This window comes from Scyliorhinus torazame, chromosome 7 (genome assembly GCF_047496885.1).
Source record: "Scyliorhinus torazame isolate Kashiwa2021f chromosome 7, sScyTor2.1, whole genome shotgun sequence".
NCBI classification, from domain to species: domain Eukaryota; kingdom Metazoa; phylum Chordata; class Chondrichthyes; order Carcharhiniformes; family Scyliorhinidae; genus Scyliorhinus; species Scyliorhinus torazame.
This window is the reverse complement of record NC_092713.1, coordinates 181640068-181665659: the sequence shown is the minus strand read 5'-3', so window position 1 is coordinate 181665659 and position 25592 is coordinate 181640068. Positions and strand designations below refer to the sequence as shown.

The 25592-nt window shown below is 50.0% G+C and overlaps 1 protein-coding gene across 1 annotated transcript in view; it reads right to left on the bottom strand.

Annotated features, from left to right (window-relative positions):
• lcp2a (lymphocyte cytosolic protein 2a) overlaps positions 1 to 25592 on the bottom strand; it is a 252465-nt gene that overhangs the window by 11800 nt on the left and 215073 nt on the right. Inside the window, exons 17-19 of the mRNA XM_072511854.1 lie at positions 16652 to 16692; positions 14133 to 14233; positions 144 to 218 (exon numbers count right to left, since the gene is read on the bottom strand). Of these exons, the coding sequence (XP_072367955.1) occupies positions 144 to 218; positions 14133 to 14233; positions 16652 to 16692 (217 nt within the window). The remainder of the gene's footprint in view (positions 1 to 143; positions 219 to 14132; positions 14234 to 16651; positions 16693 to 25592) is intronic.

The following is a 25592-nucleotide window of genomic DNA, read 5'->3' as shown; positions in this document are numbered from 1 at the left end:
CTATTTGCTCGCATGTAGGGCAATCACCAACACAGACGGCTGAGACTGAATGGACTTTTTTCTGTTAGATTATTGATGTATTCTATATATGACAATGTTAAGGTAGATATTAGTGTCAGGGAGGTTGTTATTGAAGAAAGTACCTCATTAATGCTTCGAAGAGCTGATTCAGCTTCTGGTCGACCAATCTCACCTGCATACCATTCCCTGGACAGACCCTGAAACACAAAGAATTGACTGAGAAATGTCCTTTGAACTGAAGCTTAATCATTCTCAGTCACTGAGAGACGCTCACAACAATTACACATTACAACAGGAAATGTTCTGGTGAGAGAGATTTCACTGCAATATTTGCAGGGAAACACCCACAATAGACAATCTGAAGCATCCTGCATTGTTTCCTGATGTAAATGCTGCTTTGTGCAGTAACTATATTCAGTTACAACTGAGTTGAATACAATGCCCTGCCCTACTACCGGGGAGGGTATTGTTTTCACTTGCTTTTTCTGGCAGAAAGCACTTGCTTTTGATGTGATCATGAGCTGTTAATCATAGCTAGATGTTTATAAACATTGTGGTCAGTTTCACAGCAGGATAATTGAAATCCAGTCAAGCGTGAAGGAAAATGGAATGAAACAATCCAGACATCTGGCTGTCTGGAAGCTGTGGGCGGCATGGTAGTACAGTGGTGAGCACTGTTGCTCCACAGCGCCAGGGTCCCAGGTCTGATTCCCACTTGGGTCACTGTCTGTGCAGAGTCTGCACGTTCTCCCCGAGTCTGCATGGGTTTCCTCCGGGTGCTCTGGTTTCCTCCCACAAGTCCTGAAAGACGTGCTTGTTAGTTGAATTGGACATTCTGAAGTCTTCCTGTGTACCCAAACAGGCGCCGGAGTGTGGCAACTAGGGGCTTTTCACAGTAACTTCATTGCAGTGTTAATGTAAGCTTACTTGCAATAATAATAAAGATTATTATTATTTCAGCCAAGTAAAAGCCACTCTTTGAAGTGAATAGAAGCCTTGCAGATCAAAGGATCAAAGGGGAATTAAACGCTGGTGATGTGGTTTTTACTTTCTTTTTTTTAAAATATATTTTATTCAAGATTTTTGGCCAAACATAACAGTACGTAGTGTTTTTTTACACAACAATAAAGCAATATAAATAACAGTGGCCAGTTTTAAACAAATAAATAAATAATATATAAACAAAAACAAAAACAAAACTGAATGGCAACTGCCTTGTCCAAAATAAATACTCTCCAAAAATACAATCCAACATACAATTACCTATAGCAAATACCTATACATATTATACATATACAATAACATCTCTGAGAGTCCGTTCGATTCCTCCCCCACCCCCTCCCCCCCCGCCCCTGGGTTGCTGCTGTTGTCTACTTCTTTTCCATTCCCTCTATCTTTCTGTGAGGTAATCGACGAATGGTTGCCACCGCATGGTGAACCCCTGAGCCGAACCCCTTAACACAAACTTAATCCGTTCTAACTTTATGAACCCTGCCATGTCGTTTATCCAGGTCTCCACACCCGGGGGTTTGGCTTCCTTCCACATTAACAATATCCTGCGCCGGGCTACTAGGGACGCAAAGGCCAACACGTCAGCCTCTCTCGCCTCCTGCACTCCCGGCTCTTCTGCAACCCCAAATATAGCCAACCCCCAGCTTGGTTCGACCTGGACCCCCACCACCTTCGAAAGCACCTTTGCCACCCCCACCCAGAATCCCTGTAGTGCCGGGCATGACCAGAACATGTGGGTGTGATTCGCTGGGCCTCTCGAGCATCTCGCACACCTATCCTCTACCCCGAAAAATTTACTAAGCCGTGCTCCAGTCATATGCGCCCTGTGTAACACCTTAAATTGTATCAGGCTTAGCCTGGCACACGAGGACGATGAGTTTACCCTACGTAGGGCATCAGCCCACAGCCCCTCCTCAATCTCCTCCCCCAGTTCTTCTTCCCATTTCCCTTTCAGCTCATCTACCATGATCTCCCCCTCGTCCCTCATTTCCCTGTATATGTCCGACACCTTACCGTCCCCCACCCATGTCTCTGAGATCACTCTATCCTGCACCTCCTGCATCGGGAGCTGCGGGAATTCCCTCACCTGTTGCCTCGCAAAAGCCCTCAATTGCATGTACCGAAATGCATTCCCTTGGGGCAACCCATATTTTTCCGTCAGCGCTCCCAGACTCGCAAACGTTCCATCTACAAACAGATCTCTCAGCTGTACTACCTCAGCTCTTTGCCATGCTCCAAATCCCCCATCCATTCTCCCCGGAATGAACCTATGATTGTTTCTTATCGGGGACCGCACCGAAGCTCCCGTCCTTCCCCTATGCCGTCTCCACTGCCCCCAAATTTTCAATGTAGCCACCACCACCGGGCTTGTGGTGTATTTCTTTGGTGAGAACGGCAACGGTGCCGTCACCATTGCTTGTAGGCTAGTCCCCCTGCAGGACGCCCTCTCCAATCTCTTCCACGCCGCTCCCTCCCCTTCTCCCATCCACTTACACACCATTGAAACATTGGCGGCCCAGTAGTACTCACTTAGGCTCGGTAGTGCCAGCACCCCCCTGACCCGACTACGCTGCAAGAATCCCCTCCTCACTCTCGGGGTCTACCCAGCCCACACAAAACTCATAATACTCTTCTCGATTCTTTTGAAAAAAGCCTTTGTGATCACCACCTGGAGGCACTGAAACACAAAACGGAATCTCGGGAGGACCACCATTTTAACCGCCTGCACCCTACCTGCCAATGACAGGGACACCATGTCCCATCTCTTAAAGTCCTCCTCCATCTGTTCCACCAACCGCGTTAAATTAAGCCTGTGTAATGTACCCCAATTCTTGGCAATCTGGATCCCCAAGTACCGGAAGTCCCTTGTTACCTTCCTCAACGGTAAATCCTCTATCTCTCTGCTCTGCTTCCCTGGATGCACCACAAACAACTCACTTTTCCCCATGTTCAGTTTATACCCTGAAAAATCCCCAAACTCCCCAAGTATCCGCATTATCTCTGGCATCCCCTCCGCCGGGTCCGCCACATATAGCAACAAATCATCCGCATACAGAGATACCCGGTGTTCTTCTCCCTCCCTGAGTACTCCCCTCCACTTCCTGGAACCCCTCAATGCTATGGCCAGGGGTTCAATCGCCAGTGCAAACAATCACGGGAACAGAGGACATCCCTGCCTCGTCCCTCTATGGAGCCGAAAATAGTCAGACCCCCGTCCATTTGTGACCACGCTCGCCATCGAGGCCCTATACAGCAACTGTACCCACCTGACATACCCATCCCCAAAACCAAATCTCCTCAGCACCTCCCACAAATAATCCCACTCCACTCTATCAAATGCTTTCTCGGCATCCATCGCCACCACTATCTCCGCTTCCCCCTCTGGTGGGGGCATCATCATTACCCCTAGCAGCCTCCGTATATTGGTATTCAGCTGTCTCCCCTTCACAAACCCAGTTTGGTCCTCATGAACCACCCCCTGGGACACACTCCTCTATCCTCATTGCCATTACCTTGGCCAGTATCTTAGCGTCCACATTCAGGAGGGAAATGGGCCTGTAGGACCCGCATTCCAGTAGGTCTTTTTCCTTCTTTAGGAGGAGCGATATCGTTGCCTCTGACATAGTCGGGGGCAGCTGCCCCCTTTCCCTCGCCTCATTAAAGGTTCTCATCAGTAGCGGGGCCAGCAAGTCCATATATTTCCTATAGAATTCAACTGGGAATCCGTCTGGTCCCGGGGTCTTCCCCGCCTGCATGCTCCCAATCCCTTTCACCACTTCCTCCGTCTCAATCTGTGCTCCCAGTCCCACCCTCTCCTGCTCCTCCACCTTAGGAAATTCCAGCTGATCCAGAAAGCACATCATTCTCTCCTTCCTATCTGGGGGCTGAGCTTCATATAATCTTTCGTAAAATGCCTTGAACACTCCATTCACTCTCTCCGCTCCCCGCTCCATCTCTCCCTCCTCATCTCTCACCCCCCCTATCTCACTCGCTGCTCCCCTTTTCCTCAGTTGGTGGGCCAGCAACCTGCTCGCCTTCTCCCCGTATTCGTACTGTACACCCTGTGCCTTCCTCCATTGTGCCTCTGCATTACCCGTAGTCAACAAGTCAAATTCTACATGTAGCCTTTGCCTTTCCCTGTACAGTCCCTCCTCCGGTGCCTCTGCATATTGTCTGTCCACCCTCAGAAGTTCTTTCAACAACCGCTCCCTTTCCCTACCCTCCTGCTTTCCTTTATGTGCCCTAATAGGTATCAGCTCCCCTCTAACCACTGCCTTCAGCTCCTCCCAGACCACTCCCACCTGTACCTCCCCATTATCATTGAGTTCCAAGTACCTTTCAATACACCCCCTCACCCTTAAGCACACCCCCTCATCTGCCAATAATCCCATGTCCATTCTCCAGGGTGGACGCTGTTGTTTTTCTTCCCCTTTCTCCAGGTCTACCCAATGTGGAGCATGATCCGAAATGGCTATAGCCGTGTACTCCGTCCCCGTCACCTTTGGGATCAGTGCCTTTCCCAAAACAAAAAATTCTATTTGTGAATAAACTTTGTGGACAGAGGAGAAAAACGAAAACTCCTTACTCCTAGGTCGACTAAATCTCCAGGGGTCTACTCCTCCCATCTGCTTCATAAAATCCTTAAGCACCCTAGCTGCAGCCGGCCTCCTTCCGGTCCTGGACCTCGATGTGTCCAGCCCTGGGTCCAGCACCGTATTAAAATCTCCACCCATTACCAACTTTCCCGCCTCTAGGTCCGGGATTCGTCCTAACATACGCCTCATAAAGTTGGCATCATCCCAGTTCGGGGCATACACGTTCACTAATACCACCGCCTCCCCTTACAATTTGCCACTCACCATCACGTATCTGCCCCCACTATCCGCCACTATAGTCTTTGCCTCAAACATTACCCGCTTCCCCACTAGTATGGCCACCCCCCTGTTTTTTGCGTCTAGCCCCGAATGAAACACCTGCCCCACCCATCCTTTGCGTAGTCTGACCTGGTCTATCAGCTTCAGATGCGTCTCCTGAAGCATAACCACATCTGCCTTAAGTTTCTTTAGGTGTGCGAGTACCCGTGCCCTCTTAATCGGCCCATTCAGCCCTCTCACATTCCACGTGATCAACCGGGTTGGGGGGCTCTTTACCCCCCCCCCCCCTTGACGACTAGCCATCTCCTTTTTCAATCCAGCTCCTCACCTGGTTCCCACATAGCCGTATTTCCCCCAAGCGGCGCCCCCCCGCCCCGACCACCCCCCCCCATACCAGCTCCCCCTTCTCCCCAGCAGCAGCAACCCAGTTAACCCCCCCCCCCCCGCTAGATCCCAAACTAGCGCAATTGCACCCGCCATGTTGCTCCCAGAAGTCAGCAAACTCTGGCCGACCTTGGCTCCCCTCCGTGACCTCGGCTCACACTGTGCGAGGCCCCCTCCTTCCTGCATCCCTGTTCCTGCCGTGATTACCATAGCGCGGGAACAAAGCCTTCCCTTTTGGCCCCGCCCCCAATGGCCGGCGCCCTCAGCTCCTCATCCTCCCTCTCCCCCTCCTCCACGACAAGGGGAAGAGAGAAAAGTTACAGGGTCGCAGGATTAACAACTTGGGAAGTCATCTCTTCCCTCTTTTACCACCCTTCATCCCACATATTCACCCCCCCACTTTGTCCCAAACGTTCTTTTTATGGCCCGCTCACTCCAGTTTCTCCTCGACAATAAATGTCCACGCCTCATCTGCCGTTTCGAAGTAGTGGTGTTTCCCTTGATGTGTGACCCACAGTCTTGCCGGTTGCAGCATTCCAAATTTAATCTTCCGTTTGTGCAGCACCGCCTTGGCCCGATTAAAGCTTGCCCTCCTTCTCGCCACCTCCGCACTCCAATCTTGATATACGCGGATCACCGCGTTCTCCCACCTACTGCTCCGAGTTTTCTTTGCCCATCTGAGGACCATCTCTCTGTCCTTATAGCGGAGAAATCTCACCACTATGGCTCGAGGAATTTCTCCAGCCCTCGGTCTTCGCGCCATAACTCGATAGGCTCCCTCCACCTCCAGCGGACCCATCGGGGCCTCCGATCCCATTAACGAGTGCAGCATCGTGCTCACATATGCCCCGACGTCCGCCCCTTCTACACCTTTGGGAAGACCAAGAATCTTTAAATTCTTCCTCCTCGCATTATTCTCCAGCACCTCCAGCCTTTCCACACACCTTTTGTGTTGTGCCTCGTGTATCTCCGTTTTCACCACCAGGCCCTGTATGTCGTCCTCATTCTCAGCAGCCTTTGCCTTCACGACCCGAAGCTCCTGTTCCTGGGTCTTTTGCTCCTCCTTTAGCCCCTCAATCGCTTGTAATATCGGGGCCAACAGCTCCTTCTTCATCTCCTTTTTGAGTTCTTCCACGCAACGCCGCAGGAACTCTTGTTGGTCAGGGCCCCATATTAAACTGCCTCCTTCCGACGCCATCTTGCTTTGTGCCTGCCTTCCTGGCCGCTGCTCTAGAGGATCCACCGCAATCCGGCCACTTTCCTCTCTTTTTTCCATCCGTGTCCAGGGGGGATTCCCTTCTGGATTACAGCACAGTGTTTTTTGCCGTTAAAATTGCCGTTGGGGCTCCTATCAAGAGCCCAAAAGTCCGTTCCACCGGGAGCTGCCGAAACGTGCGACCTAGCTGGTCATTGCCGCACTCGGAAGTTCTGGTTTTTACTTTCTATGAAGTTACAGCTTTCTTTTCCTGAGGCATAGCTGTAAGGGACAGATGACTTTTAAACCAATGATTTTTTGCTTCAAGACAGGGGTGACTGATTGGGAGGCCTCTGTTATGGGGGGGGAGGGGTCTCTGATATGGAGGTCTCTGATATGAGATGGGGTTCCCTGTTATAGGGGATTCCCTATTATGGGGGGTCTCTAGTGATGGTCTCTGATGGGGGTATCTGTTGGGGGGGTTTGGTGGGGGAGTCTGGATGGGCTGGTAGTCCGGTCACTCTCAGATATGCTTACTGGCCGGGGGAGGGGGGGGGGGCAAAATTCTCATGGTGGGGGGGGGGGGAGGGGCAAGAATTATGTTGTGAGGGGGTAGGGGGACCAGCTGACGAACCTTGCTATCCGGTCGCCATTTTGAGCGGGCGGCCTGATAGCAGGAGTCACATCAGAATCTCCACAATCCCAGCCATGCATAAATTTGCATAGCAAGGTGGTGTGAACCGCCTTTGGGTGCCGCTTCTAGCGTCAGTGCAAACCAGAAGTGATTCACTCCAGCAGGAGAACATAGGGCTGGATTCACCGTTTTTGAGACTAAGTGTTGACACCAGCGGAGGAACTGGCGTTTTACGACAAGAAAATCGGCGCCAACTCCTCACTGATCCTGCGACCGGTGAGGGGCTAGCAGTACCGAGTAAAACTCCCGGCTCCCATGGTATACACGCCTAGAGAACGGTCGGGTCCGTGGCCGCGCATACGCATAGTGGCGACCTGCAGTGGTCACGCCGTAAAACATGACGCCAGCCACGCATGGACCCGACCTACTAGATAGTGCTCCCCTGGCCACCTCCCACCAGTGCACTTCAGCCCTCACTGAAGCCCCCCCGGCCAGCAGCACGGCTCCTTCCTGACTATGGCGTCGCTGGACACAGTCCGCCATGCCGGGTTCCCGATAGTTGAGATCACACGTCAACCGCACGGTCAGGAGCTCGGCCCAACAGGGGCAGAGCATCGGTGGAGGGCCTTAAGGTGAACCGCTAACATCATTCCAAATGCGTGAGGCGCATGATGACACCATTTCGTAGGAGGCGGAGGATACAAAACCGGCTTCAAACAGGCTGGTTTTGGCGTCAGAAGGGATTCTCCGGGAACGGTGAATCCCGCCCCATGTCTCATGAATGAAGAATCCAGCCCCACATTAATTGCCACATTGGGAAGAGATCTTTGCAAATGTGATCATGTGGTCTGTGCTTAAAGTAACATTGATTGAGGGATGAGTAAGAGGAGAGACAGTGGTGTATTAGTAATATCACTGGACTAGTAATTCAGTGCTCAGGGCACGGGTTCAAATCCCACCAAGGCAGCTGGTGCAATTTAAATTCAATTATAAAATCTGGAATATATAGCTAATCTCGGTAACGGTGACTGTGAATCGATTGGCATAAAAACCCATCTGGTTCACTAATGTCCTTTAGGGGAGGAAATCTGCCATTTACGGGATTCTCCATTGTGAGTCCACCCCACTACCATTGCGAGCGAGGACGGAGAATTTGGCGCTCATCCAAATCTTCCATTCGCTGCAGTGGGACCGGAGAGTCCCGCTGCTGTGAATGGACGGAGAATCCTGGCCATCTTTCCTTGGCCTACATACGACTCCGGACCCTGAGTGACGTAGATGACTCTTTTTAAAAAAATATGTTTATTCAAAGTTTTTCCAACAAAAATTTTCAACCAATTAAACCCCCCCCCCCGTAACAGAAAAGAAAAAGAGAAAAGAACAGAACAGAACATAGACATATCAATCAAACATAATACAGAGCTTATACAATGGGTTTCTCCCGCACATATCAACCCTCCCATATGCTTTTTTTTTACAAGTGCCCCTAGGAAAAAACCCTCCCCCACCCGCCCAAATAACCCACCCCCCCAAAAGAGACACCCCCCTCACTTTATCCTCTCCAGCTTAATGAACCCTGCCATGTCATTTATCCAGACTTCCACACTGGGGGGCTTCACGTCCTTCCACATGAGCAAGATCCTCCGCCGGGCTACCAGGGACGCAAAGGCCAGAATACCGGCCTCTTTCGCCTCCTGCACTCCCGGCTTGTCCACCACCCCAAATAATGCCAGCCCCCAACTTGGCTTGACCTGGACTTTCACAACCTTGGACATAGTCTTCGCGAAACCCCTCCAGAACCCATCCAGTGCCGGGCACGACCAGAACATGTGGGCGTGATTCGCCGGGCTTCCCGAGCACCTCCCGCACTGTCCTCCATCCCAAAGAACCTACTCAGCCTCGCCCCTGTCATATGTGCTCTGTGAATAACCTTAAACTGTATCAGGCTGAGCCTGGCACATGAGGAAGAGGAATTAACCCGACTCAGGGCATCAGCCCACAGACCCTCTTCAATCTCCTCCCCCAACTCCTCCTCCCACGTGCCCTTCAGCTCCTCTACCGAAGCCTCGTCCTCTTCTTTCATCTCCTGGTATATCGCCGAAACCTTGCCTTCTCCGACCCATACACCCGAAATCACCCTGTCCTGAATCCCCTGTGCCGGGAGCAGCGGGAATTCCCTCACCTGCCGCCTCACAAACGCCCTCACTTGCATATACCTGAACGCATTTCCCGGGGGTAACCCAAACTTCTCCAGCGCCCCTAGGCTCGCAAACGTCCCGTCTATAAACAGGTCCCCCATCCTTCTTATCCCGGCCCGTGCCAGCTCCGAACCCCCCATCCATCCTTCCAGGGACGAACCGATGGTTCTTCCGGATCGGGGACCACACCGAGGCTCCCACCTCACCTCTATGTCGTCTCCACTGCACCCAGATCTTTAGCGTTGCCGCCACCACCGGACTTGTGGTGTACCTTGTCGGTGAGAGCGGCAGCGGTGCCGTCACCAGTGCCCTCAGGCTCGTTCCTTTGCAGGACGCCATGTCCAACCTCTTCCATGCCTCCCCCTCTCCCTCTATTACCCACTTACGGATCATCGCCACGTTGGCTGCCCAATAACAGCCACCCAGATTCGGCAACGCCAGCCCTCCTCTGTCCCTACTACCCTCCAGAAACCCCCTCCTTACCCTCGGGGTCTTGTTTGCCCACACAAAACCCATGATGCTCCTACCTACCCGCTTAAAAAAGACTTTGGTAATCATAATAGGAAGGCACTGGAACACAAAAAGAAACCTCGGGAGGACCATCATTTTAATCGACTGTACCCTGCCCACTAGCGAGAGTGGCAACACATCCCATCTTTTTAAGTCCTCCTCCATCTGCTCCACCAGCCACGTCAAATTAAGTTTGTGCAGGGCCCCCCAGCTCCTAGCTACCTGGATCCCCAAGTACCAAAAGCTCCTTTCTGCCCCCCTCAACGGTAGGTCATCTATCCCTCTTCCCTGGTCCCCTGGATGCACCACAAAGAGCTCGCTTTTCCCTGCATTGAGCTTATAGCCCGAGAAGTCCCCAAACTCCCTTAGGATCCGCAACTCATCATCCACATTGAGGAGTCCTTGTCCCGCTTCAGGATCAGAGAAATCAGCGCCTCGGACATTGTCGGGGGCAGGGTCCCCCCTTCCCTTGCCTCATTGAAAGTCCTCACTAGCAACGGGGCTAACAGGTCCGCATACTTCCTGTAAAACTCAACCAGGAACCCATCTGGCCCCAGGGCCTTCCCCGCCTGCATGCTCCCCAGTCCTTTAACCAGCTCCTCCAACCCAATTGGCGCCCCCAAACCAGCCACCTCCTTCTCCTCCACCCTCGGGAACCTCAGTTGATCTAGAAATTCTCGCATCCCCTCTTCCCCCGCTGGGGGCTGAGATCTGTACAGCTCCTCATAATGCTTAATGCCTTAAGTCCTTAAATGCCTCATTTACTTTCACCGCACTCCGCACCGTAGTTCCCCTGCTATCCTTGACTCCACCTATCTCCCTCTCTGCCATCCTCTTACGGAGCTGATGTGCCAGCATCCGGCTCGCCTTCTCCCCATACTCGTACGTCGCCCTCTGTGCTTTCCTCCACTGTGCCTCTGCCTTCCCCGTGGTCAACAGGTCGAATTCCGTCTGGAGACTTCGCCGCTCCCTAAGTAGTCCCTCCTCGGGGGCCTCTGCATATCTCCTGTCCACACTTAGGATCTCCCCCACTAACCTCTCCCTTTCCCTGCCCTCTCTCTTCTCCCTGTGAGCCCTGATGGAGATGAACTCTCCCCTGACCACCGCCTTCAGCGCCTCCCATACTACCCCCACCTGCACCTCCAAATACCTTTCAATGCACCCCCGCACCCTCCCGCACACCTCCTCATCCGCCAGCAATCCCACATCCAGACGCCACAGCGGGCGTTGGTACCTCTCCTCTCCTAACTCCAGCTCCACCCAGTGCGGGGCGTGGTCTGAGATGGCTATGGCCGAGTACTCCATTCCCACCACTTTCGGGATCAGCGCCCTACTCAAAATAAAAAAATCTATCTGGGGGTAGGCTCTGTGTACGTGAGAAAAAAAAGAAAATTCCCTGGCCAGGGGACTAGCAAATCTCCACGGATCTACTCCCCCCCATCTGGTCCATGAACCCCCTAAGCACCTTGGCCGCAGCCGGCCTCTTCCCCGTCCTGGATCTGGAATGATCTAATGCTGGGTCCATCACCGTGTTGAAATCCCCCCCCCATTATCAAGCTTCCTGCCTCCAGGTCCGGAATCCGCCCCAGGATGCGCTTCATAAATCCAGCACCATCCCAGTTCGGGGCGTATACGTTTACCAGTACCACCCACACCCCCTGCAACCTACCGCTCACCATCACGTATTGACCTCCATTGTCCACTACACTGAAGCATGACCACGTCTGCCTTCAGTCCCTTTAAGTGCGCGAACACTCAGGCCCTCTTAACCGGCCCATTCAGGCCCCTCACATTCCAAGTTATCAGCCGGATTGGGGGGCTCCCCCCCCCCACCCCACCCCCCAACCCCCCCACACCCCCCCACACCACCCCCCACACCACCCCCCCACACCCCCCCCACACCCCCCCCCACACCCCCCCCCACACCCCCCCCCACACCCCCCCCCACACCCCCCCCCACACCCCCCCCACACCCCCCCCCACACCCCCCCCCACACCCCCCCCCCCCCACCCCCCGCCGACTAGCCATCTCCTTTTCTAGGCCAGTCCCGTGCCCGCGCCTCCCGCACTCTCCAGTCCCCCAGACGGGGGACCCCCGTCCCAACCACCTCTTCTGTTTCCAGTTCCCCATCGGCCAATGCAGCAGCAACCCTATTTCCCCCCTCCCCCCCCCCCCCCCCCCGCTAGATCCGTATCTAGCTATTTTGCTCCCCCCATAACACTCCCGTAAGTCAGCTGACTCCTGCTGACCCCGGCCTCCCCCGCCGTCCCATTGACTCCCCCCCCCCCCGCCCGTGTGGGAATTCCCCCTCCCCAGCATTCAGTGTGCACTCCTGCACCCCCCCCCCCCTGTCCTTCTCTAGCGCGGGAAAAAGCCTGCGCTTTCCTGAGCCGGCCCCGCCCCCTCTGGCGCCGCTCCTGTTGCGGCCTTATCCCAATTCCCCCATCCCTGGGCCTCCCCTCCCTCCAGCACCGGCGCCCACACACTCACACAGTCTCCCCATCAGATCTCTTCCCCCATCCCCATCCATCACCCAACCCGTGGAACATTCCCTACGCATAGTTAAAACCCTGTAAACAACCGACACCCCCCCCCCACAACCACAAACCCTCAGTTTGAGTCCGAATTTTCAGTTTGTTTTAAGGTGCAAGCCTCCTCAGGCGTTTCGAAGTAGTGGTGTCGATCCTTACATGTGACCCACAATCGCGCTGGCTGCAGCATTCCAAATCTCACCCCCTTCCTATGCAGCACCGCCTTGGCCCGATTAAAACCAGCTCTCTTCTTTGCCACCTCCGTACTCCAGTCCTGATAGATTCGGATCTCCGTATTCTCCCACCTGCTGCTCCGCTCTTTCTTGGCCCATCTCAAGACACACTCTCTATCCACGAAACGGTGAAACCTCACCACTACTGCCCTTGGCAGCTCGCTGGTCTTGGGTCTCTTCGCCAGGACCCGATGAGCCCCATCTAGCTCCAGGGGACTCGGAGAGGCCCCTGCCCCCATCAGTGAGTTGAGCATCGTGCTCACATATGCCCCGGCATCGGCCCCCTCCACCCCTTCAGGGAGACCCAGAATCCGAAGATTCTTCCTCCTCGACCTGTTCTCCAGGTCCTCGAATCTTTCCGCTCACCTCTTGTGCACCGCCTCGTGCGCCTCCACCTTCACCGCCAGGCCCAAGATCTCATCCTCGTTCTCCGAGGCTTTTTCCCACACCTCCTGGATCGCCGCCCCTTGGGCCTTCTGGGTCTCCTTTAGCCCCTCGATCGCCGTCAGCAGTGGCGCCAGCACCTCTTTCTTCAGCTCCTCAAAGCAGCGCCTGAGAAACTCCTGCTGCTCCTGCACCCATGCCGCCTGATCTCCGCCCGCTGCCATCTTGTTTTTTCTCCCTCGCACTTTTCTCTGCTCCAAATACACTTTTTTGACCGCTCCACTCCTGGTCCAATCCATATACTATGGAGGGGGAACTTTGCTCACCTTCCCACACTGGAAGTCGTCGAAAAAATTGCCGTTGGGGCTCCTCTGGAGAGCCCAAAAGTCAGTTTTAGCGGGAGCCGCCGAATGTACCGCTTAGCTCCGCAGAGCCGCAACCGGAAGTTCACATAGATGACTTTTAACTGCCCTCTGAAATGGCCTCACAAACCACTCAGTTCAAAGAGAAATTAGGGATGCGTAACAAATTAGGGCAGCACGGTAGCATTGTGGATAGCACAACTGCTTCACAGCTCCAGGGTCCCAGGTTCGATCCTGGCTTGGGTCACTGTCTGTGCGGAGTCTGCACATCCTCCCAGTGTGTGCATGGGTTTCCTCCGGGTGCTCCGGTTTCCTCCCACAGTCCAAAGATGTGCAGGTTAGGTGGATTGGCCATGATAAATTGCCCTTAGTGTCCAAAATTGCCCTTAGTGTTGGGTGGGGTTGCTGGGTTATGGGTATAGGGTGGAGGTGTTGACCTTGGGTAGGGTGCTCTTTCCAAGAGCCGGTGCAGACTCGATGGGCCGAATGGCCTCCTTCTGCACTGTAAATTCTATGATAATCTGTGATAAAATGCTGGCCTTGCCAGTGACACCCATAAAAAGAATGGGGGATAACCCCGGCACCCCCCCCCTCCCTCCCTGTCATTGGATCTTTTGCATTCAAACATTGCCTCAGCTTAACAAGTCATTCAAACCCCCATCAGTGAGCGTATCAGCTTCAATTCCGCAGTTGGGAGCAGACAATAAAGGGTTTTTGCTGCTAATCGGAGGGAATATAATAACTGCAAAAACTATACGTTCACGCACATGAAGATGCTGCAGTGTTTCCATACCTGATCTTGTGGTGCTGGCAGTATTGGTCGTCCTTTATTAACTGGTAAAGGCAGCGGGGGTCTGGATTCACTGGGACCTCTTGTGAAAGATTGCATGGTCTCTGTGCATACAAAGCATAGTCAGCTTATCTCAGTATGATGGCAACATTACAGGACAAATGTTAAGCGCACACACACCACACCCCTGCTCAGATGGGATTTTCATGGTGTCATACAGCACAAAAGGAGGCCATTCAGCATATAGTGTCTGTTCTGTTTCTCTTTAGAAATCTTATCAGGTTAGCCCCACTCACCTGCTCTTACCCCACAGCAACGCAAAGGTTTTCTTTTTAAGCATCAACATCCATTTGAAAGTTCCACTAGCCCTCTAAGACAGTGCGTTCCTGATAACAACATAACTGCCACAAACAATTCTACTCCTGTCCCTCTGCTTTATTTTGTCAATTGTGAATATATTGATGCATTTAAGGAGAGTTAAATATAAGAGGGATGCCGGTTAAGAAGGACATGTTCGTTGGCTGGGATGTAAGAGGCTGCTGTGGAACTGGATGGGATGAATGGCCTGTTTCTGTGCTGTGTATTCTATACAATTCTATGTAATGACTATAAATCTATGTTCTCCAGTTACCAAAGCTCCTGTCCAGGGAATGTTCCTCCTTATTTCCTCTTCATAATTTTCAACACCTCTCCCCTAATCTTCTCAGCTCGAGGTAGAACAAGCCCTACTTCTCCAGTTTCCCCTACATTATTGACACCCTTCATCCTTGGAACCATTCTGGTAAATCTCCTCTGTAGCCTCTCCAAAATATCCTTCCAAATATGCTGTTCTGACTTGGACACTCCAGCTGACATTCGAGCTGTGTTCATGGAGGTATTTTTAATCATACTTTTGAATTGTGTAAAATTTTGTGGTGGGTGGGAGTGGGATGATAATGTTTGGTAGCCATTTGTGTTCATTCCGTTTCCTTTTAAAGCACCTTATTCTGGAGCTGTTACAAGGTAGAAGAAGGCACGTTGGAGAGATTACAGAACTATTGGCAGTTCGACTTGTTAATTACATAGTGCAACTCCCTACAAGATGCACTGCAACAACTCACCAAGGTTCCTTTGACGGCACCTTCCAAACCCGTGACTGCTACCATCTAGAAGGCCAAGAATATATCGCTTTTCCTTCACTGCCGCTGGGTCAAAATCCTGGAACTCCCTCACAAAGAGCACTGTAGGTGAACTACACTCTATGGACTGCAGTGGTTCAAGAAGGCGGCTCACCACTACCTTCTCAAGGGCAATTAGGAATGGGCAATAAATGCTGGCCGAACCAGCAAATCCCAGAGCTTGTTACACCATCTCAGAAGGCAGGTAAGAGTCATCACAGTGCTGTGGGTCCAGAGTCACAAGGAGACCAGAACAGGTAAAGACAGCAGATTTCCTTCCCAAAAGAACTAAATGAGGTTTTACAACAATCAACAATGGTCCCCATTACTGAGACTAGCTTTTCAATTTCATGTCCCCAGGACATGAGCCTGCACCTCGGGATAATGAGCCCAGTGACATTACCACTTTGCCACAATGTAACATTTCTTTCTCACTTGTTTTCCATCCCCCTGCTGACAGTGGTGGCTCTCAGCTAGCACACCTTCCTCAGGCAGCCTCAAAAACCACCACCAAATGGTTATTATTCATTTAATCAACGTGACAACATTAACTGATCATTTGGTCACAAGGGACATCACAAGTAAGCCTGATTCTGCCCTCCATTGGAGTCTCAGCAAGGGGCTGATGGATAGCAATCAAGTGCTCTATAAATGCAAGTTGTTGTTGCCAGGCCACTGAGAGCAGCTCCTCATACAATTATTTCTGGGGCTTTTGTTGGTAGGAGAATAATTCAAATAATAAGATCACCTTCGGGCCGGTGCAAACTCGATGAGCGAATGGCCTCCTTCTGCACTGTCAATTCTATGATTCTACCTCTCATTCTTCTAATGAGAAGCGTTCAGCCATTCTTCATAAAATAATCCCTTCATCCCAGGCATGAGTCAAATTAACCTTCTCCGAACTGTTCCTAATGCAATTGTACATGTTTTTCAAATAAGGAGACCAAAACTGCACAAAGTATTCCAAATGTGGTCTCACCAAGGCCCTGTATAGCTGCAGTGATACTTCTCTACTTTTATAATCCTTTCCCTTGCAACATTCCTTGCCTTCCAAATCAAATGCTTTCTCTACATGTTGGATTTCTGCTCCACTCAACAACACAGTCCAAATGAGAATGAAGTTTATCTCAAATAGATATCAAAGTTCTCGAATAATCCATTTAAACCAGACTCCATTTTAAATCCAAGAGTCCGTGGAACTGATGAGAAAGAACTTTCATTTATGATGTCTTTCACCACCTCAGGGTGACTCCAGTCGTCTTCATGATGTCACCCAAGTACTGCACTGAATAAATTCTCAACAGTTTTCTTGACAAGACAATTTTACACAAGAAGTAAATGAGAAGATGACAAACAGCTTTGTACCTTGTTGAAAACGTGGCGGCAAGGATCCGCTTGGTGAAAGACTGGTCATAATGGGAGAAAAAATAAATTAAATAGGGTGTTAATAAGATAGCAATAAAAAACAAACCTGATAATGTGTAGAAGAGAGAACGTTTAAAAAGATTAAAGATTAACTGTGTACCGACAGGTGTTAGAACTAAAGTTACCACCACCAGGAGATGAATAAGCACATTCATACATACATGCACACATGCATTCAGATATACACATACACATGCGCACAGATACACACATTCATACATACATGCATACACAGCCATACATACACATACATACACAAACACACACATGCACACAGACATACACACAGACTATCCATATACACACACACACATATACACACAAACGCACACACAAATACACACATGCATGCACATATACATGTACACATGCACACATATATGAACACACATTACACATACATGTGTACATACTCACTCAGATAAACAGACACATATATAATCAAACATACATCCACACACATAGGTACACATACACATAGACACAGACTCACATACAGGTACATGTACACAAAGACACACGCACACAGGTGTACACACACATACAAATGCAGACACACATGGAGAGAATGATGCGGGAGTAAGGGTGAGGCACACTCTTAAGTGGTTAATTGATTCCATAAGATCCCCAGAGTGGGATTATTTTTACTGAAAGGGCCTCATCAGCAACCAAGAATGGGTAACAGGGAAAAGTGATACATTTACTGTGATTCTATGAAAGAATAGAAACTTAACAAAATCAACATTTTCTCAACCATTCACATACATTTACATATCTAACAGTGAGGTGCCAACCTTGTGAAGCTACAACCTAGGATTATTTGTGTGTGAAAAAGTGGAGGCAACACCTGATCGAACTAAGCTATTTCACAACCAATGGATAAAATCTAAGCTCTGCAGTCCTGCCACATCCTGCCAAGAATGGTGGTGGACAATTAAACAACACACGGGAGGAAGAGGCTCAACACATGTCCCCATTCTTAATGATGGAGGAGCCCAGCACATCAGTGCAAAAGATAAGGCTGAAAGATTTGAAACCATTTTGAGCCAGTAGTGCCGAGTGGATGATCCATCTCGGCCTCCTCTTGAGGAGCCCGGCATCATAGATGTCAGTCTTCAGCTAATTCGATTCACTCCACATGATATCAAAAATCAGCTGAAGGCACTGGATACTATAAAGGCTATGGGCTCTGACAATATTCTGGCAACAGTCCTGAAGACTTATGCTCCAGAACTTGCTGCCCCCATAGCCAAGCTGTTCCAGTACAGCTACAACACTGGCATCTACCCGGCAATGTGGAAAATTGCGCAGGTATATCCTGTACACAAAAACAGGATAATTCCAAACCCATCAGTCTACTCTCAATCATCATATCCAGCCTTGGGTTGACAAGTGACAAATAACATTTGTGCCATGCATGGGCCAGGCAATGACCATCTCCAACCATCACCCCCTTGACATTCAATGGCATTACCATCGGTGAATTCCCTGATATCAACATCCTGGGTGTTACCATTGACCAGAAATGGAACTGGACGAGCCATATTAAAAACAGAGCAGTAAAAGGATAGGACTCCTACGGCAAGTAACTCATCTCCTGACTCCCCAAAGTCTGTCCACCATTTACAAGGCACAAGTGAGGAGTGTGATGGACACTCTCCACTTGACTGGATGAATGCAGCTCCAACAACACTCAAGAAATTTTACACCATCAAGGAAAAGTAGCGCCTTTAATTGTTATCCTATCTACAGCATTAAACATTCATTCCCTCCACCACCGTCGCACAGTAGCAGCCGTGTGTACCATCCACAAGATGCACTGTACCCACTGTATCCACTCACCAAGGACCGGGCGGCAGAGCGGCGACGCTGATTGGCTGTTGCGGGGAGTGATTTGCCTCAGGTGCAGTCACTGTGACTAGAAGGAGCTCTCAGTGAGGATAGACTGCGGGGACAAGTTGGGGCAAGTATCCTGCAGAGGGCGGCAGAGCGGCGACGCTGATTGGCTGTTGCGGGGAGTGAATTGTGGAAAACTGCTGACAGGTGAGTTTCTAGAACTAATATATTTCAGGCAGTGGCTAAACCCGAGACACTACACAGGTAGTGTCTCCCACCCATCCTCCTCCTCTAACCAAAAAAAAAAGACTGTGTGGTGAGTTGGTGAGGTAAGCTTTTCTTTCCTTTTCCTCTCTCCACCCTTCCACCACCTCTAACCTGCGGGGAGTGTGAAAATCAGGTAAGCTTTTTTTTCTCTCTCTGTAATTGTCAAGTGGATAAATGGAAGGGATGGCAGAGAGGGCACTGCATTGTTCCTCCTGCAGAATGTTTGAGGTGAGGAACACCGTCAGTGGCCCTGCTGAGTTCACCTGCGGGAAGTGCACCATCTCCAGCTCCTCAAAGACCGTGTTAGGGAATTGGATCTAGATGAACTGAGGATCATTCGGAAGGCAGAGTCGGTTATAGATAGAAGCTATAGGGATGTAGTTACTCCTAAGAATGAAGGTAGCTGGGTGACGTTTAAAAGGAGGGGGAAGAAGCAGTCACTGCAGGGATCCCCTGCAGTTGTTCCCTTCAATAACAGGTATACTGTTTTAGATACTGTTGGGGGGGGGGCAGGGTGGGGGTGGGGGCAGGGGTGGGGGGGCTACCAGAGGTAAACCACGGTGACCAGGTCTCTGGCACTGAGTCTGTCCCTGTGGCCAGAAGGGAAGGGGGGAGAACAGGAGAGCATTAGTTATTGGAGACTCTATAAGTTAGAGGTACAGATAGGCGGTTCTGTGGAATGATAGAGGCTCACGGTTGGTGTGTTGCCTCCCGGGTGCCAAGGTCCATGACGTCTCTGATCGTGTTTTCAGGGTCCTTAAGGAGGCGGGGGAGCAGCCACAAGTCGTGGTACACATCGGTACCAACGACATAGGTAGGAAAAGGGATGGGGATGTAAAACAGGAATTCAGGCAGCTAGGGTGGAAGCTGAGAGCCAGGAAAGACCGTGTTGTCATCTCTGGTTTGCTGCCAGTGCCACTTGCTAGCGAGGTGAGGAACAGGGAGAGAGTGCAGTTAAACACGTGGCTACAGGGATGGTGTAGGAGGGAGGGTTTCAGTTACTTGGATAATTGGAGCACACTCTGAGGAAGGTGAGACCTGTACAAACAGGGCGGGTTACACCTGAACCAGAGGGGCACCAATATCCTGGGAGAGAAATTTGCTACAGCTCTTCGGGGGGTGGGGGGGGTTAAACTAATTTGCCAGGGGATGGGAAACTGATTTGTAGTCCAGGAGATAGCGTTGCTGGAGTTCAGGAAGTTGAGGGTACAGTACTGAGGAAGGTACCAAGGTCACAAGAGTGGACCTGCAGGTATGAAGGTGGTTTGAAGTGTGTCTATTTCAATGCGAGGAGCATCAGGAATAAGGTTGGTGAGCTTGAAGCATGGATCGGTACCTGGGACTACAATATTGTGGTCATTACGGAGTTGTGGATAGAACAGGGGCAGGAATGGTTGTTGGAGGTTCCGGGGTTTAGATGTTTCAGTAAGATTAGGGAAGGTGGTAAAAGAGGTGGAGGAGTAGCATTGTTAATCAAGGATAGTATAATGGCTGCAGAAAGGCAGTTTGAGGAAGATCTGTCTACTGAGGTAGTGTGGGCTGAAGTTAGAAATAGAAAAGGAGCGGTCACTTTGTTAGGAGTTTTCTTAGGCCCCCAAACAGTAACAGAGATGTGGAGGAAAAGATTGCAATGCAGATTTTGGATAGGTGCGGTAGTCACAGGGTAGTTGTCATGGGTGACTTTAACTTTCCAAATATTGATTGGAACCACTATAATTCGAATAGTTTGGATGGGGCTGTTTTTATCCAGTGTGTGCAGGACGGTTTCCTTACACAGTATGTGGATAGACCGACAAGAGGCGGGGCCCCATTGAATTTGGTACTGGGTAATGAACCAGGCCAAATGTCAGATTTGGTTGTGGGAGAGCACTTTAGAGATAGTGACCACAATTTGGTGACTTTCACTATAGCAATAGAGAGGGATAGGAACATACGGCAGGGCAAGGTTTATAACTGGGGGAAAGGTAATTACGATGCGATTAGGCATGAATTGGGGAGCATAAGATGGAACAGGAACTGTCAGGGATAGGCACAATTGAGATGTGGAGCTTGTTCAAGGAGCAAATACTGCATATGTCCTTGATATGTATGTCCCTGTCAGGCAGGGAGGAAATGGTCGAGTGATATATGGTTTACAAAAGAGGTTGAATGTCTTGTCAAGAGGAAGAAGGGGGCTTATTTAAGAATGAGAAAACAAGGTTAATTTAGGGCACTTGAGGGATACAAAATAGCTAGGAAGGAGCTCAAGAAAGGGCTTAGGAGAGCTAGGAGGGGGCATGAGAAGTCCTTGGCAGGTAGGATCAAGGAAAACCCCAAGGCTTTTTACACTTATGTGAGGAATAAAAGAATGACCAAGGTGAAGTGGAAGCATTGGAAAGGGTGCAAAGGAGATTTACCAGGATGCTGCCTGGTTTGCAGGATAGGTCTTATGGGAAAAGGTTGAGGGAACTAGGGCTTTTCTCTTTGGAGTGGAGGAGGATGAGAGGGGACTTAATAGAGGTTTATAAGATGATGAGGGGGACAGATAGAGTGGACGTTCAGAGACTATTTCCTCGGGTGGATGTAGCTGTTACAAGGGGGCTTTACTATAAGATTCAGGGTGGGAGATATAGGAGGGATGTCCGAGGTAGGTTCTTTACTCAGAGAGTGGTTAGGGTGTGGAATGGACTTCCTGCTGTGATAGTGGAGTCGGACACTTTAGGAACTTTCAAGCGATTATTGGATAGGCACATGGAGCACACCAGAATGACAGGGAGTGGGATAGCTTGATCTTGGTTTCGGACAATGCTTGGCACAACATCGAGGACCGAAGGGCCTATTCTGTGCTGTACTGTTCTATGTTCTAAGTTAGGGCCGGTCAAGGACAGTAGTGGGAACGTATGCATGGAGTCTGAAGATATAGGAGAGGCCCTAAATGAATACTTTTCTTCAGTGTTCACAATGGAGAGGGGCCATGTTGTTGAGGAGGACAGTGCAATACAGGCTGGTAGGCTGGAGGAGATAGATATTCGGAAGGAAGATGTGCTAGAAATTTTGAGAAGCCTGAGGATAGATAAGTCCCCTGGGCCTGATGAGATATATCCTAAGATTCTTTGGGAGGCGAGAGGTGAGATTGCAGAGCCTTTGGCTTTGATCTTTATGTCCTCACTGTTTACAGGAATAGTGCCAGAAGACTGGAGAGAGGCGAATATTGCCCCTTGTTCAAGAAGGGGAATAGGTATAACCCTAGGAGTTATAGGCCGGTTAGTCTCACTTCGGTCATAGGTAAATTATTGGAAAGGGTCCTGAGGATTTATGATCATTTGGAAAGATACAGCTTAATCCAGGATAGTCAGTACGGATTTGTGAGGGGTAAGTCTTGCCTCACAAGTTTGATTGTATTCTTTGAGGAGGTAACTAAGTACATAGATGAAGGTAGAGCAGTTGATGTTGTATGCATGGATTTTAGTAAAGCGTTTGCTAAGGTGCCCCATGGTCGGCTCATGCAGAAAGTAAGGAGGCATGGCATAGAGGGAAATTTGGCCGATTGGATCAGTAACTGGCTATCACATAGAAGACAGAGGGTGATGGTAGATGGTAAATTTTCATCCTGGAGCTCAGTTACCAGCGGTGTACCACAGGGATCAGTGCTGGGTCCTCTGCTATTTGTGATTTTTATCATTGACTTGGATGATGGAGTTGAAGGTTGGGTTAGTAAATTTGCTGATGACACCAAGATTGGTGGAGTAGTGGATAATGTGGAGGGCTGTTGTAGGCTGCAAAGAGACATTGAGAGGATGCAGAGCTGGGCTGAAAAGTGGCAGATGGAGTTTAACCCTGATAAGTGTGAGGTGATTCATTTTGGTAGGCCAAATTTGAATGTGGATTACAGGGTTAACGGCAGGGTTCTGACGAATGTGGAGGAGCAGAGAGATCTCGGAGTTCATGTCCATAGATCTCTGAAAGTTGAGACCCAAGTGAATAGAGACGTGAAGAAAGCCTATAGTGTGTTTGCATTTATTAACAGGGGGATTGAGTTTAAGAGCCGTGAGGTTATGCTGCAACTGTACAAGACCTTGGTGAGACCACATTTGGAGTATTGTCTGCAGTTCTGATCACCTCATTATAGGAAGGATGTGGAAGCATTGGAAAGGGTGCAAAGGAGATTTACCAGGATGCTGCCTGGATTGGAGGGTAGGCCTTATGAGGAAAGGTTGAGGGAGCTAGGGCTTTTATCATTGGCGCGAAGGAGGATGAGAGGTGACTTAATTGAGATGTATAAGATGATGAGAGGGATAGATAGAGTGGACGTTCAGCGACTTTTTCCTCGGGTGGATGTAGCCGTTACAAGGGGTCATAACTATAAGGTTCAGGGTGGGAGATATAGGAGGGATGTCAGAGATAGGTTCTTTACTCAGAGAGTGGTTGGGGCGTGAAACGCACTCCCAGCTATTGTAGTGGAGTCGGACACTTTAGGAACTTTCAAGTGGTTATTGGATAGGCATATGGAGTGCACTAGAATGATTGGGAGTAGGTTGATTTGATCTTAGTTTGGCACAACATCATGGGCCGAATGGCCTGTACTGTGCTGTACAGTTCTATGTTCTGTTATGTTCTATATCCCTCAGACAGCACCTTCCAATCCCGCAACCACTACCATCTAGAGGATGAAGGCAGCAGATACATGGGAACACCATCACCTAGAGGCTCCCTCCAAGTCACTGACCATCCTGACTTGGAAATATATATTGCCATTCCTTCATGGTTACTGGGTCAAAATCCTGGATATCTCTCCCTAACAGCACAGTGGGTGTACCTACATCACACGGACTGCAGTGGTTCAAGATGGCAGCTCATCACCACCCCCCCACGGGCAATTAGGGCTGTGCAATAAATGCTGACCCAGCCAGTGAGGCCCACATCCCATGAATGAAGGAAAAAAAGATTTCTCCCAGTTCAAAGAGCCTGTGGTACTTCTGACAGTTTTGCCTTTTCATGTCATTCAGCTGTTGGCCCGATGGGAGGGTTTCTATGATAAGCCTTCCTTGCTTCTTTCTGCAGGACTGATTGGACAATGTCTGTCTAGATTTCATTCTTTTTTTAAATATATTTTTATTGGAGACATTTTTCATAATAACAAAAATAAATCCACATAAACAACAAATACAACAAGGTACAATGCATGAGTATCACAATTAAAATCATAGAATCATAGAATTACAGTGCAGAAGGAAGCCATTTGGCCCATTGAGTCTGCACCAGCCTTTGGAAAGGACACCCTACCCAAGCCCATACCTCCACCCTATACCCACACCTCCACCCCAGCCCCGTAACCCCATCTAACCTTTTTTGGACACTAAGGGCAATTTAGCATGACCAATCCACCTAATCTGCACATCTTTGGACTGTGGGAGGAAACCGGAGCACCCGGAGGAAACCCACGCAGACACAGGGAGAACGTGCAGATTCCACACAGACAGTGACCCAAGCCGGGAATTGAACCTGGAACCGGGATCCTGGAGCTGTGAAGCAACTGTGCTAATTACTGTGCTACTGTGCTGCCCAATTGATAATGAACAACCTCACTAACTTCAAGCCTTCAAAATATAACTAACATTAACAGCTCACTGCGACTAACACTTTGAAAAAGGAAATGAATGGCTGCCATTTTGAGTAGAATCCTTCTACCGACCCTCTAATGATGTATTTGACCTTCTCTAGATATAGGAACTCCATTAGGACACCCAGCCAGGCCGAGGCACTGGGGGGAGTAGGAGATCTTCATCCCAGCAGAACTCACCTCCGGACTACCATTGGGGCAAAGGCGAGGACATCCGTGTTCACCCCCTGTCTGAAGCATTGGCAGGTCTGAAACCAAGAAAATGGCCACCAGCGTACTAGGCTCCAGCTCGATATCAAGAATCCCTGACATGGTGTTAAAGAAGGAGACCTAGAAGCTTACAAATTTAGGACACACACGGAACATATGGCTTTGATTCATCTACCCCCGAGAACAAAATTCGCGCCTATCCTCCACCCCCGAGAAAAAACACTCATCCTTGTCTTGGCCAGATGCGCTCTGTGCACCACCTGGAACTGAATCAAGCTGAGCCTAGCACAGGAGGAGGTTGAATTGACCCTGTGAAAGGCCTCACTCCACCATTCCCCCATCAACAACCGGACCCAGTTCACCCTCCCACTTCATCTCATCCGACGAAGCCTACTCTGCCGACAGAATCTGGCCATAAATGTCCAAAACGCCCTACGAATCCTCGGGGTCTTGCCTGCTCAAATGAATGAGGCTATCATCTTATTGACTCTAGCAAAGAGTGATTTGGGAAGAAAAATGGGGACAAACTGAAAAAGAGATTAAAAACCTCAGAAGTCCCCATAACCACGTGCCCTCCCCAATAATACAAAGTCCTCATACAAATTACAATTAACTCTCCCCAGCCCATGCTTCCCAACAAAGGAATCCTCTGGCGCATTGAAATAGTCGTCCTTCGTATCATAAATCACTCAAAGGTGTGCAAGGTATATCAATCCAAACCAAACTCCACTGTTATACATCGCAGCCTTGGCCTTGTTAAACGCCACTCACATTTTAGCCTGTTCCGCTCCCATATCTTGATAGAGCTAGATGGGTGGCCCTCTAATTTGTAGTCTTGGTGATCCTTCACCCACCTCGGGACTTGTTCCTTCTCCTGATAATTGTGGAACCTCTCGATGATTGCTTGTGGCGACTCGTCGGAACGAGGCTTCTGCCTTAGTGACCAGTGGGCTTGATCCAGCTCTGGAG